The 15,531-nt window shown below is 42.0% G+C and overlaps 1 protein-coding gene across 5 annotated transcripts in view; it reads left to right on the top strand.

Moving 5' to 3' along the window:
• The window catches only part of EML1 (EMAP like 1), a 108,656-nt gene that overhangs the window by 12,054 nt on the left and 81,071 nt on the right, over nucleotides 1–15,531 (top strand). For 3 of the 5 annotated variants that reach the window (XM_077269340.1, XM_077269348.1, XM_077269366.1), the window contains exon 1: nucleotides 2,346–2,424. The exons of the other annotated variants lie outside the window; for them this stretch is intronic. In XM_077269340.1, coding sequence (XP_077125455.1) covers nucleotides 2,361–2,424 — 64 coding nt within the window. In that variant the 5' untranslated portion in view covers nucleotides 2,346–2,360. Of the gene's footprint in view, nucleotides 1–2,345; nucleotides 2,425–15,531 lie in introns of those variants that run through there. 5 annotated transcript variants of the gene reach the window in all.

Raw genomic sequence — 15,531 nt, forward strand, 5'->3', positions numbered from 1 at the left:
CTGAGAACACGGTACCGGAGTTATCCGTGTCCGTGTGCTCACGTGGTACATCCGTGTGGCACATGTGCGGCAGCCGTGTGCCGCATCAGGACCACACGGACGGCCACCGGGAAGCACTGTCCACTATGTGTGGTGCTGAATGCGGCTTTCATCCATTGTCCCCTGCTCTGCCGGCGAGCAGGGAGAAGGGATGAAAGAAAAAAACGACGTGGGGTCCCCTCTATATTTTACAACCAACCCGGCAAAACTAACAGGTGCGGACTGCTATTCTCAGGCTGGTAAGGGGCCATGGATATGGGCCCCCCAGACTTAAAAAAGCAGCCCGCAGCTGCCCAGAAAACGCGCATCTATTAGATGCACCAATTCTGGAGCTTTGCTTGGTTCTTCCCACTGCCCTGTAGCATTGGCATATAGGGTAAAAAGGGGTTAATGTCACCTTGCTATTGTAAGGTGACATTAAGTCGGCTTAGTAATGGAGAGGTGTCAATAAGACAACTATCCATTACTAATCCCACAGTTGTTAAACAGTTAATAAAACACACACATGCAGAAAAAAGTATTTTAATGAAATAATGAAACACACAGGTTTTTAATGTCTCAATTGCACCCTCAATCCAAGCAAAGCCCTTGTTTTCCTGTAAAAAATTCTAAAATAAAAAAGCAACAATATCCCATACCTGTTCGCCGTACAGTCAAGTCCCACGCAGTAATCCACGTCTGGGGGCATTTACATTTTACAACCAGGAGCGCTGCAGCATGAACTCATATGAACTCTTGTGCGTGGGAAAATATTCAGAAACTTTCCCATGCTCAAGAGTTCATATGAGCTCATGCCGCCAGGGGGCGCAGCTTCGATGACGTTACTGCTAGTCACCGAAGCTCCGCTCCAAGCATTTCATTCATTCCCCAGTAGTTTACAGCCGGGAGCGGCTGCATTGGCAGCACTCCTGATTGTAAAATGTAAATGCCCCCAGATATGGATTACAGCGTGGGACTTGACTGTACGGCGAACAGGTATGGGATATTGTTGCTTTTTTATTTTGGAATACGAGGACTTCGCTTGGATTGAACGTACAATAAAGATATTAAAAACTTGTGTTCCATTATTTCATTAAAATACATTTTTCTTACTGTGTGTGTTTTATTAACTCTTTAACAACTGTGGGACTAGTAATGGATAGGCATCTTATTTACACCTCTCCATTACTAAGCCAGCTTAATGTCACCTTACAATAGCAAGGTGACATTAACCCCTTATTACCCCATATGCCAATGCTACAGGGCAGTGGGAAGAACCAGGCAAAGTTCCAGAATTGGGGCATCTAATAGATGCGCCTTTTCTGGGCAGCTGTGGGCTGCTTTTTTAAGGCTGGAGGGGGCTTTACCAGCCTGAGAATAGCAGCCCGCACCTGTGAGTTTTGCCGGGTTGGTTGTAAAATATAGGGGGGACCCCACGTCGGGTTTTCTTTCATTCATTCTCCCCTGCTCCCGCTGCTCGCCGGCAGAGCAGCGGACAATGGATGAAAGCCGCGTTCAGCACCACACACAGGGGAACAGCAGCGTACAGTAGCGCTGCTTCTCCCGCGGCCATCCGTGCACACGGAGGAGAGTGTACACTGTTCTCTGTGTGCACGTGTGTGGGACGTATTGCGGTACGTGCTGCCGGAAAAAATGGACATGTCTACGTGTTTTGCAGACGGACACACGGTCCGTGAAAACACACTGACGTGCATAGACCCATTCACTTGAATGGGTCTGCATGTGTCAGTGTCTCCGGTATGTGAGAAAACTGTCACTACACATACCGGAGGCACTGACGCGTGAAACCGGCCTAAGAGGGACTTATTGCCACTTCGACTGCTAGGAAATTAAGGTACAGCTGTGTATGGATCATGCAAAATGTTTCTGACAGATGCTGTAAGGCCCAGGGTCCCTATGATAAAACTAGGAGGGTGAGGAAAGGAAATGTTGTCTTAGGGACACATGAAATTGTAACTTTTAATGAAGGTATTGCTATTTGACATTTGAAATTTTCTGGTTGTTCCCCTTTGTGGACTCGGCAGTGATTGGTGATAAGATTACATACAGCATTTACTTCTCAGGCTAAATAAAGACCCGACCTGATCTGAGATATTTGTCATGCAAATGAGATCGGTGATACCATGTAAATGTCCCTTCCCAACGACCTGTAATCCTAAGCTGCTTGAGTGACATCACCATAATACTGCGGCTTACAGGAGCATTACTCCGAGGAACAGGCGTGTGAGAAGTGACTACCCCGGCTCCATCCTCCCTGGGAATACAGGTCCATGAATTCCGTAACCAGCCAGCCTCACATACATGACCCTGCCCGGACCACCATGAAGTCCATTCCGGAGGAGACCTTCCAGACCAACCAAGGAGGAGCCCATGAGCCCCGAGCAGGTTACCAGCCATAATCCCAATGCATCTCCCTGGTTGTATGTCATTGTATAGAAATATATTGAGGAGAAAAAGGAGATGGATGTTTCTCGTTGACAGCGCTACTGGAAAAGTAGTCATTCCGCGTTGTGGTAGTATTAATAGTAGCTTTGTTACGCGTTTCAAGGTTGTACCGAACACTTTTTTTTTTTTTTAAATAGACTACTAATATTGTACAGAAATATGTTGCGGAGTAAAAGGAGATGGATGTTTGCAACGGATTGCGCAGCTGCTAATGGAAAAGTAGTCGTTCCACGTTGTAGTACTATTTAATAGTAGCTTTATTATGCGTTTCAAATTCATTAACTTAAAAAATAAATAGAAACTTATATTGTACAGAAATAGACCTGTATAAGGGTATCCTGCCTTAGGCTTCTTTTACACTTACCAGGTTTTTTGCGGGCCGTTATTGCGGGCTGTATCGCCGCAATTTTCACGGTCTGCCACAATAACGGACCGCAAAAAACTTGCGGATTGCTGTTTTTCGAGTTTCCAATACTATGGAAAAAGTATTGGAAATAAAAACGGCGGTGCGCAAAACCGGAAGTCACGGTGCACCGCAAAAACAACCTTACATTGTTTTTGCAGCCCCATTGATTTACAATGGGGGCCGTGTCCGTAAGCCTGTTTTTTCAGCCCCATAGAAATCTATTGGGGCTGCAAAAACGGAACGTAAAACCACGTTAAGTGTAAAAGAAGCCTAAGAGATGTCGCCTGTATGTCAGGGTCCAAGACTCCCACATTTCTGACTGCTCTCATTGACTTGAAATGCTTTTCTTTTATGAGTTCAGAGTTTGTGACAATGTACAGCTCTGGCAAAAATGAAGAGACCACTGCAAAATGTTCAGTTTGTCTGATTTTTCTCTTTATAGATATATTTTTGAGTAAAATGTAAATTGTTCTTTTATCCTATAAACTCCTGACAACATGTCTCCGAATTTCCAAGCAATAAATTTTGTATTTTTTTTCTGACAAGGAAAAATGGTAAAAAAAACGTGCTTCCAGACCTCAAATAATGCAAAGAAAACAAGTTCATAATCATTTAGAAACAACAACACTAATGTTTTAACTCAGTAAGAGTTCAGACATTAATATTTTGTGGAATAACCATGATTTTTAATCACAGCTTTCATGCGTCTTGGCATGCTTTCCACCAGTCTTTCACACTGCTCTTGGTGCAAAAATGTAAGCAGTTCTTCTTTGTTGGATGGCTTGTGACTATCCATCATCCTCTTGATTACATTCCAGAGGTTTTCAATGGGGTTCAGGTCTGGAGATTGGGCTGGCCATGAAAAGGGTTTTGATGTGGTGGTCTCTTAATTTTAGCCACAGCTGTATCTGAGTAATAAAGGATACATTCTGGAGTCCAGGACGGGAGCAATCTGTGCTTATTCATTTACCCAACTTTTATATACCACAGCACCTTAGAGACATCACTGTCCCCATTGGGGCTCACAATCTAAATTCCCCACCAGTCTGTCTTTGGGGGTAGTAAATTGATGATTAGTTATACTGATAAACAGAGGTCAGGAGAGATTTTTTTTCAGGCTATAACTACAGTATGAACAAGAGTGTTTCTAATCACTGACAGCAAGAAGAGAGCTTTCAAAACATTGATGAGTTAGAACACTATATACCAGAAAAGAAACAGTGGAATGTTTTATTATGTAATGATTAAGCTTTATACGCATAAAGATGGATAGTCCCAACAGATGGCAAAATAAAGAGCTGCACAGTACCACTGCTTCACTAGTCCTGCATGAAGGATTGCACAGCACCTCTGCTTCACTGCTTCTGTATGAATGACTGCACAGTACCACTGCTTCACTAGTTCTGCATGAAAGATTGCACAGTACCTCTGCTTCACTGCTTCTGTATGAATGACTGCACAGTACCTCTGCTTTACTAGTTCTGTATGAAGGATTGCACAGTACCTCTGCTTTACTACTTCTGTATGAAGGATTGCACAGTACCACTGCTTTACTACTTCTGTATGAAAAATTGCACAGTACCACTGCTTTACTACTTCTGTATGAAGGATTGCACAGTACCTCTGCTTAACTACTTCTGTATAAAGATTACACAGTACCTCTGATTTACTACCTCAGCATGAAGGATAGAACAGTGCCTCTGCTTTACTACTTCTGTATGAAGGATTGCACAGTACCTCTGCTTTACTACTTCTGTATGAAAAATTGCACAGTACCACTGCTTTACTACTTCTTTATGAAGGATTGCACAGTACCTCTGCTTTACTAGTTCTGTATGAAGGATTGCACAGTACCTCTGCTTTACTACTTCTGTATGAAGGATTGCACAGTACCTCTGCTTTACTACTTCTGTATGAAGGATTGCACAGTACCTCTGCTTTACTACTTCTGTATCAAGGATTGCACAGTACCTCTGCTTTACTAGTTCTGTATGAAGGATTGCACAGTACCTCTGCTTTACTTCTGTATGAAGGATTGCACAGTACCTCTGCTTTACTACTTCTGTATGAAGGATTGCACAGTAACTCTGCTTTACTAGTTCTGTATGAAGGATTGCACAGTAACTCTGCTTTACTAGTTCTGTATGAAGGATTGCACAGTACCTCTGCTTTACTACTTCTGTATGAAGGATTGCACAGTACCTCTGTTTTACTACTTCTGTATGAAGGATTGCACAGTACCACTGCTTTACTACTTCAGTTTAAAGGATTACACAGTAACACTGCTTTACTTCTGTATCAAGGATTTCACAGTACCACTGCTTTACTACTTCCGTATGAAAGATTGCACAGTACCACTGCTTTACTACTTCTGTATGAAGGATTGCATAGTACATCTGCTTTACTACTTCTGTATGAAAGATTGCACAGTACCACTGCTTTACTACTTCTGTATAAAGGATTACACAGTAACACTGCTTTACTTCTGTATCAAGGATTGCACAGTACCACTGCTTTACTACTTCTGTATCAAGTATTGCACAGTACCACTGCTTTACTTGTGTATGAAGGATTGCACAGTACCACTGCTTTACTACTTCTGTATAAAGGATTACACAGTACCTCTACTTTACTACTTCCGTATGAAAGATTGCACAGTACCACTGCTTTACTACTTCTGTATGAAGGATTGCATAGTACATCTGCTTTACTACTTCTGTATGAAAGATTGCACAGTACCACTGCTTTACTACTTCTGTATAAAGGATTACACAGTACCTCTACTTTACTATGCCTGTATGAAAGATTGCACAGTACCACTGCTTTATTACTTCTGTATGAAGGATTGCACAGTACCACTGCTTTACTACTTCTGTATGAAAGATTGCACAGTACCACTGCTTTACTACTTCTGTATAAAGGATTACACAGTACCTCTACTTTACTATGCCTGTATGAAAGATTGCACAGTACCACTGCTTTATTACTTCTGTATGAAGGATTGCACAGTACCACTGCTTTACTACTTCTGTATGAAAGATTGCACAGTACCACTGCTTTACTACTTCTGTATGAAGGATTGCACAGTACCTCTGCTTAACTACTTCTGTATAAAGATTACACAGTACCTCTGATTTACTACCTCAGCATGAAGGATAGAACAGTGCCTCTGCTTTACTACTTCTGTATGAAGGATTGCACAGTACCTCTGCTTTACTACTTCTGTATGAAAAATTGCACAGTACCACTGCTTTACTACTTCTTTATGAAGGATTGCACAGTACCACTGCTTTACTAGTTCTGTATGAAGGATTGCACAGTACCTCTGCTTTACTACTTCAGTATGACGGATTGCACAGTACCTCTGCTTTACTACTTCAGTATGAAGGATTGCACAGTACCTCTGCTTTACTAGTTCTGTATGAAAGATTGCACAGTACCTCTGCTTTACTGCTTCGGTATAAAGGATTGCACAGTACCTCTGCTTTACTAGTTCTGTATGAAAGATTGCACAGTACCACTGCTTTACTGCCTCTGCATGAAGGATTGCACAGTACCACTGCTTTACTACCTCTGCATGAAGGATTGCACAGTACCACTGCTTTACTACCTCTGCATGAAGGATTGCACAATACCACTGCTTTACTAGTTCTGCATGAAAGATTGCACAGTACCTTTGCTTTACTTCTGTATTAAGGATTGCACAGTACCACTGCTTAACTACTTCTGTATGAAAGATTGCACAGTACCACTGCTTTACTAGTTCTGCATGAAGGATTGCACAGTACCACCGCTTTACTACTTCTGTATGAAAGATTGCACAGTACCACTGCTTTACTACTTCTGTATAAAGGATTACACAGTAACACTGCTTTACTTGTATATGAAGGATTGCATAGTACCACTGCTTTACTACCTCTGCATGAAGGATTGCACAGTACCTCTGCTTTATTACGCTTACAGTAGTGTTCAAAATAATAGCCGTCCAATATGACTAACCAGATGAATCACTGTTTTTGGTATTCTTTATATTCCCACACATCACAGAATTTACCAGTTGGTGCAGTAGATTCCAAGGAAACCACCAGACTCCGCATTCATGATCTGCAGGTTTCTGAGTCTGTGTATTAGAATAATTGACAGGGGTGTTCACAATAATAGCAGTGTGGAGATCAATTAGTGAGGTCAACGAGTCTGTGAAGAAACATGGGTGAATCCGGTGGCCCTTATCTAAGGGTGAAGCCAGGACATGTTGTCCATGCATTTCTCCTGGAAAGCCTGAGAAATATGGGTCGTTCGAGATATTGTGTTCAGAAGAACAGCGGACTTTGATTGGAGATGGTTAAACGTATAAAGTGCAGACAATGATCAGCTGTTCAGCTAAAATGGCCTTCAATGCTTTAGAATGGAAAGCCAAACCAGAGAGACATGGAAGAAAACTGAAGACTACCATTCGAATGGATGGAAGAATAGCCAGAATTTCGAAAGGTTCAGCCAACTATCAGATCCAGGATGATCACAGACAGTTTCACGTTAACTGTGAGGAATGGGGTAGTTGGAAGACGCCTGTGTGATGCTAATCTCTTACCAAGAAGTCCCCGCAAAGTCCCACTGCTAAAACCACTTGTACTGAAGGGAATACAATGTGCCACAGAACGCATCAACTGGCCTAAAGGGAAATGGAGAAACATTTTGTGGACTGATGAAAGTAAAATTGTTCGTTTTAGGTCCAAGTGTTGCAGACAGTTCGTCAGAAGACCCCAAAACTCTGCAGCCACAGTACACTCTGAAGACAGTGAAGCATGGTGGTGCAAGCATCATGATATGGGCGGGTTTGTCTTACTATGGTGCTGGACCTATTTACCGCACACCAGGGATCATGGAACAGTTTGCATATAATAAAATACTTGACGAGGTCATGTTGCCTTATGCCCTTGAAATGGGGGTTTCACCAAGACAACGACCCTAAACACACCAGTAAATCAACAAAATCTTGGTTCCAGTCCAACAAAATTGAGGTTATGGAGAGGCCAGCCTAATCCCTGGACCTTAATCCAAAAGAACACTTGTGGGGGTGACATGAAAAATGCCGTTTCTGAGGCAAAACCAATAAATGACAAAAAATTGTAGTCTGGGCTGGAATAACAGGTGACAGGGGCCAGAAGGTGATTACCTTTATGCAACATAGATGTGAAGCAGGCCTAAAAATCTGTGGGTAACAACTGAATATTAGTGCCATGGTTACACCCATCTGGGATGCAGCTACTGCCAGCACAGCTGTTCAATCTAGTTTAGGGGTGTGCTGAAGCAGTCAGTATGTTGATTGACAGCTTGGCCATCCAATCTGGTACAGGGGCGTGTTGATTGACAGCTCAACTATCCAATCTGAGACTGTGAGGCATCAGCTGTCTCCATGTGTTCATTATTCCAGTTAATTGCCATGCTTCTTAACTGAGCTGTTTCTCCAAGAACTCTGCCAGACGTAAATTCAACAAGGATTGCACAGTGCCTCTGCTTTAATTCTACATGAAGGATTGCACAGCACCTCTGCATTACTTCTGCATCAAGGATTGCACAGTAAGGGTATGTGTCCACATTCAGGTTTGCTTCAGGCTTTGGTCAGGATTTTATGCAGGTAAAATCCTGACCAAAAATGCACCTGAGGTCACTGGCAGGTCACCTGCGGTGTTCCTGCGTGTTTTGCGCATTGTAGCAACATGCTGCGTTCTGAAAAAACGCAACGCATGTGCGTTTTTGCGGGAAAAACGCATGCGTTTTTTAATGCACAGTGGAGACAGGATTTCATTTAATCCCCTCCACTATGCTGTAACATCTGGACGCTGCGTTTTTGTCGCTGCGGCTCAGCGCTGCGTCAAAAACGCAGCGTTTCCTGAACGTGGACACATACCCTTATACTGCTTTACTTCTGCATGAAGGATTGCACAGTACCTCTGCTTTACTACTTCTGCATGAAGGATTGCACAGCACCTCTGCGTTACTTCTGCAAGAAGGATTGCACAGCACCTCTGCTTTAATTCTACATGAAGGATTGCACAGCACCTCTGCTTTAATTCTACATGAAGGATTGCACAGTACCTTTGCTTTATACTCAGTTGCACATTACAGCTTGTCTCTGTATTCTGGAAGAATGGAGACTTGCACAGTGCCACGTTAGTTGCTTTACCTCAATGTATAACACAACTATAACATAGCACCACTTATTTTGTCTCCTATGCCAGATGATTACACATTACCACTTCTTTAGCAGAAGTGCATGAGGGATTACACAGTACTACTGCTTTTGTGCTATATTTTGGATGCAGGTAAAAATACACAGTACCCCTTAGTTTTTCCTGTAGTCTGGTTGAATAGAAACTTGCACAGACCCAACGTTTTATTTTTGTGACCTCAAGGTACCACTGCTTTTCTCCTGCATTTTGGATGAATGGAGACTTGCTCAGTACCGCTTCTTTATGTCTGTTGCTGGACATATAAAGGATTACAGCATAACATTGATTTTGCTTTGTATACTGGATGCATGAAGATTTGAACAGTACCAATCACTCAGTTTGTTTATCGACCTGGATGAAGGTAAAAAAAAAACATTTGGAAAATGACTCAAATGGTTCATGGAAAAGATCACAGTGTATGTGTCTGCCCCCTAGTGGAAGTAGTGTGGTACCACATATTATAGGAGACGTTAGGATAAACCGTAACTCTAGCGTAGTTATTACAATAATCCGGTACTACTTCTCTGTAGTGGGTCTTATTATCGGTCTTATTATTATGGCACATCTGTCCATTACAGGGGCAGACATAGCTTTCCTGGTGATGAAAGCTGATTACTGGAAATTGTATCCTGTGAATAGTTATAGGGGTCGTCTGAGGTTAGAAAAAAGGATCGATTTTTGTAATTGTAGAGGTAGCGCCCCTTCGTCTATGGGCTGTGTGTAGCACTGCAGATTATTCCCATCCCATAGACAATAGTAGAGTATTTTATGATATATTATTGAACCATTAGGATGTTATAAATGGCAGTGGGTTGTATGAGGGGATCAAGCTGTAACAAACAATGGCATTGTGTATTGTCAGCATAAGGTGGCATTATAGATGTACAAGGCGGCTGAGCAGATGGCTTATAAGTGAGGGCTAATGCCATTATGGCTTCACGGGATGATAAGAGCGGATTGTGCTTCTGTGTTCTCTGCGGACTACCAGCAGATCGCCCTTCCTGCTGCACAGTATATCCGCTTTCCAGGGCACTTGACACGTGCTGAACCCGTTATGTGATTAAATGTATAACAGGAGAAAGGGCTTCACGTTTTATTTCTGAGGTCTGAAGTCCCCTGAGGACAAGAGATTCATGATATGTCTCCTATTTAAAGGGGATGTCCACATAAAAAAAAATCTTCAAATGTGTTTAGAATATAAATACATACAACTTACTAATATACTTTAATTTTTACATACAGTACAGACCAAAAGTTTGGACACGTTCTCATTTAAAGATTTTTCTGTATTTTCATGACTAAGAAAATTGTACATTCACACTGAAGGCATCAAAACTATGAATTAACACATGTGGAATTATATACTTAACAAAAAAGTGTGAAACAACTGAAATTATGTCTTATATTCTACGTTCTTCAAAGTAGCCACCTTTTGCTTTGCTGACTGCTTTGCACACTCTTTGCATTCTCTTGATGAGCTTCATGAGGTAGTCACCGGGAATGGTTTTCAATTCACAGGGGTGCCCTGTCAGGTTTAATAAGTGGGATTTCTTGCCTTATAAATGGGGTTGGGACCATCAGTTGTGTTGTGCAGAAGTCTGGTGGATACACAGCTGATAGTCCTACTGAATAGACTGTTAGCTGCTTTTTTCTTGCCATAATACAAATTCTAAGTAAAGAAAAACGAGTGGCCATCATTACTTTAAGAAATGAAGGTCAGTCAGTCTGAAAAATTGGGAAAACTTTGAAAGTGTCCCCAAGTGCAGTGGCAAAAACCATCAAGCGCCACAAAGAAACTGGCTCACATGAGGACCGCCCCAGGAAAGGAAGACCAAGAGTCACCTCTGCTTCTGAGGATAAGTTTATCCGAGTCACCAGCCTCAGAAATCGCAGGTTAACAGCACCTCAGATTAGAGACCAGGTCAATACCACACAGAGTTCTAGCAGCAGACACATTTCTACAACAGGAGGAGACTTTGTGTAGAAGGCCTTCATGGTAAAATAGCTGCTAGGAAACCACTGCTAAGGACAGGCAACAAGCAGAAGAGACTTGTTCGGGCTAAAGAACACATGGAATGGACATTAGACCAGTGAAAATCTGTGCTTTGGTCTGATGAGTCCAAATTTGAGATCTTTGGTTCCAACCACCGTGTCTTTGTGCGACGCAGAAAAGGTGAACGGATGGACTGTACATGCCTGGTTCCCACTGTGAAGCATGGAGGAGGAGGTGTGATGGTGCTTTGCTGGTGACACTGTTGGGGATTTATTTAAAACTAGATGGTGGCCCAATTCTAACGCACCGGGTATTCTAGAACGTAGTATAGAGCACAGCCCATGCAGTATATAACACAGCCCGCGCTGTAGAGAGCACAGCCACATAGTATATAGCACAGCCCACGCAGTATATAGCACAGCGAGGTAGTATATAGCACAGCGAGGTAGTATATAACACAGGCCACGGAGTATATAACACAGGACATGTAGTATATAACACAGCCCACATACACTGTGTTCCAAATTATTATGCAAATTACATTTTTCTCAGATTTTCCTAAATGGTCGGTGCAAATGGCAGTCAGTCTAATGAAAGTCATCACCCGTTAGAGTATACATCAAATTTTATTGAAGAAACCTCCCAATGATACCAGTATAATCCCCAAAATGAATAAAAACTCAAAATGCACTGTTCCAAATTATTAGGCACAGTAGAATTTCTAAACATTTTATATGTTTTAAAGAACTGAAAATGCTCATTTGTGGAATTGACAGCATTAGGAGGTCACATTCACTGAACAAAAAAAGCTATTTAACTCCAAAACATCCTAACAGGCCAAGTTACATGTTAACATAGGAACCCTTCTTTGATATCACCTTCACAATTCTTGCATCCTTTGAACTGGAGTTTTTGGTGAGTTTCTGCTTGTATTTCTTTGCATGAAGTCAGAATAGCCTCCCAGAGCTGCTGTTTTGAAGTGAACTGCCTCCCACCCTCATAGATCTTTTGCTATTCTCTATAGGGCTGAGGTCAGGTGAAGATGGTGGCCACACCATGAGTTTATCTCCTTTTATGCCCATAGCAGCCAATGACTCAGAGGTATTCTTTGCAGCGTGAGATGGTGCATTGTCATGCATGAAGATGATTTTGCTCCTGAAGGCACATTTCTGCTTTTTATACCATGGAAGAAAGGTGTCAGTCAGAAACTCTAGATACTTTGCAGAGGTCATTTTCACACCTTTAGGAACCTTAAAGGGCCCTACCAACTGTTTGCCCATGCTTCCGGCCCAATACATGACTCATCTACCTCCTTGCTGACGTCACAGCCTTGTTGGGACATGGTGGCCATCCACCAACCATCCACTACTCCATCTGTCTGGACCATCCAGGGTTGCTCAACACTCATCAGTAAGCAAGACTGTTTGAAAATTAGTCTTAAAGTATGTCTAGGCCCACTGCAACCGTTTCTGCTTGTGAACACTGTTTAGGGGTGTCCGAATAGTAGGTTTAGGCACCACACCAAGCCTTTGAAGGATCCTATACCTTAAGGCTCGAGGGACTCCAGAGGCACCAGCAGCTTCAAATAACTGTTTGCTGCTTTGTAATGGTATATTTTGGCAGCTGCTCTCTTTATCCAATGAATTTGTCTGGCAGAAACCTTACTCATTATGCCTTTATCTGCATGAACTCTGTCTGTGCTCTGTTTCAGTCACAAATCTCTTCACAGTATGATGATCACTCTCAAGTTTTCATGAAATATCTAATGTTTTCATACCTTGTCCAAGGCATTGCACTATTTAAGGCTTTTTAGCAGCAGAGAGATCCTTTTAATTTCCCATATTGCTTGAAACCTGTGGCCTGCATAATAATGTGGGACATCATTTTTAAGTAGTTTTCCTTTAATTAGAATCACCTGGAAAACTAATTTTCACATGTGTTTAAGATTGATTTCAGTGATCCATTGAGCCCTGAGACACAATATCATCCACGAATTTTATTTGTAAAACAAAAAAATTAAACCTTAAAGACACCTAAATCCAATTTGCATAATAATTTGGAACACAGTGTAGTATATAACACAGTCTAGGTAATATATGGCAATGTGGGCACCATATCCCTGTGACAAAAAGATTTAAAATAAAAATTAGTTATATACTCACCTTCCGGCGGCCCCCGGATCCAGCCCAGGCCTTTAGCGAAGGTCCTTGCGATGCTCCGTTCCCAGTAATGCCTTGCGTCAATAACCCGTGATGATGTAATGGTCTCGCGAGACCGCTATGTCATCTGGGGTAATTGCCGCAATGCGTTCTTGGGACCGGAGCATCGCGAGGAGCAAGAAAGGCTGGTTCGGATGCCAGAATGTGAGAATGTTTTTTTTTTGTTTTATTATTTTTAACATTATATCTTTTTACTATTGATGCTGCATAGGCAGCATCAATAGTAAAAAGTGAAGCGGTGTTTAAATCCCGCCCCAATATCGCTGATTGGTCGCGACCGGCCGGGCGCGACAAATCATTGACGCGGTATTTCCGTTACAGATGGAAGTTACAGACAAACAGACGGAAGTGGACCTTAGACAATTATATATATAGATTGAAGGCATACGGAACCAGCATGGCTACCACAGCAGCTTGCAGCGGCATGCTATTCCAACCAGTTTGCGTTTAGTTGGACCATCATTTATTTTTCAACAGGACAATGACTCCAAACACACCTCCAGGCTGTGTAAGGGCTAATTGACCAAGAAGGAGAGTGATGGGGTGCTACGCCAGATGACCTGGCCTTCACAGTCACCAGACCTGAACCCAATCGAGATGGTTTGGGGTGAGCTGGACCGCAGAGTGAAGGCAAAAGGGTCAACAAGTGCTAAGCATCTCTGGGAACTCCTTCAAGATTGTTGGAAGACCATTCCCGGTGACTACCTCTTGAAGCTCATCAAGAGAATGCCAAGAGTGTGCAAAGCAGTCATCAAAGCAAAAGGTGGCTACTTTGAAGAACCTAGAATATAAGACATAATTTCAGTTATTTCACACTTTTGTTAAGTATATAATTCCACATGTGTTAATTCATAGTTTTGATGCCTTCAGTGTGAATGTACAATTTTCATAGTCATGAAAATACAGAAAAATCTTTAAATGAGAAGGTGTGTCCAAACTTTTTTGTACTGTATGTCCTGACCTGAAGGTGTCACCGCTGCTTCTGGCTGCTCCCTCCTGTTTTCATGTGTCAATACATGATCAGTGTTGTCTGTGAAGGGGTCTGGCGGACTGCTCATTTCACTGGCCAAGCCAGCCTCCTTCTCTTGTCTATACATTGGCTGTTATGATGAAGGGGGCTCACTTACATATGGAAGAGTAGTTTGCCAGCCTCGTTAACCCATTACTTCAAATTAAAATTTTTACAAGTACAAATTTTTCAGAAAAGGGCGTCCCAATATTCAATTAAAAATGACAATGACATGATTTCCTATTTTGAAAACATTCATTTTACAAACACAACAAAAAAATTGGACCTAATTATAAAAATTATAAAATCTTAGTTGCTAGAAGCTAAAGATTAGGCATCCCCAAAAAAGGACATTGGTAGATAATGGGTTAACAAACAACACTTATCATGTACTCACATAGGAAATTCTCCACAACCTGTGTAAATATTTTTATAATCTGATTTGTATGTAATGCATCAGCACTAAATAGTCTAAATTGGTGAAGTGAGAAAAATATAGGCATAAATTAAATGTATAGGATCAAATAAACTAAAAATTGGCATGTGCATATGTATTCACCCCTTTTGCTACGAAGTTCCTAAAAATTTCTGGTGCAAGCAATTACCTTCATGCGTCACATGCTTAGTGACAGGACATCCACCTGTGTTCAATCTAAGTGTCACATGCCTGTCAGCATATACACTTTACGTTTTCTGAAAGCCACAGAGGCATTAACACCATGAAGACCAAGGCGATCTCCAAACACCATGAAGACCAAGGAGATCTCCAAACACCATGAAGACCAAGGCGATCTCCAAACACCATGAAGACCAAGGCGATCTCCAAACACCATGAAGACCAAGGAGGTCTCCAAACAAGTCAAGGACAAAGTTGTTGAGAAGTACAAGTCAGGGTTGGGTTATAAAAAAAATATCCCAATCTCTGATCCCCTGTAGCACCATCAAATCCAATATCAAATGGAAAGAACATGGTACGAAAAAAAACCTGCCAAGAGAGGGGGCATCCACTTAAACTCTGAGTCTGAACAAGGAGGACATTAATCAATCAGAGAGGCAATACAGAGTCCACAGGTAACCTCAAGGAGCTGCAGAGTTCCCAAGCAGAGACTGGAGTATCAGTCCATACGACCACAATAAGCTGTTCACTCCATTGAAGTGGCATTTATGGAAGAGTGGCTAGAGAAAAGCCT

This window comes from Ranitomeya variabilis, chromosome 1, assembly GCF_051348905.1.
Source record: "Ranitomeya variabilis isolate aRanVar5 chromosome 1, aRanVar5.hap1, whole genome shotgun sequence".
Taxonomy (NCBI): domain Eukaryota; kingdom Metazoa; phylum Chordata; class Amphibia; order Anura; family Dendrobatidae; genus Ranitomeya; species Ranitomeya variabilis.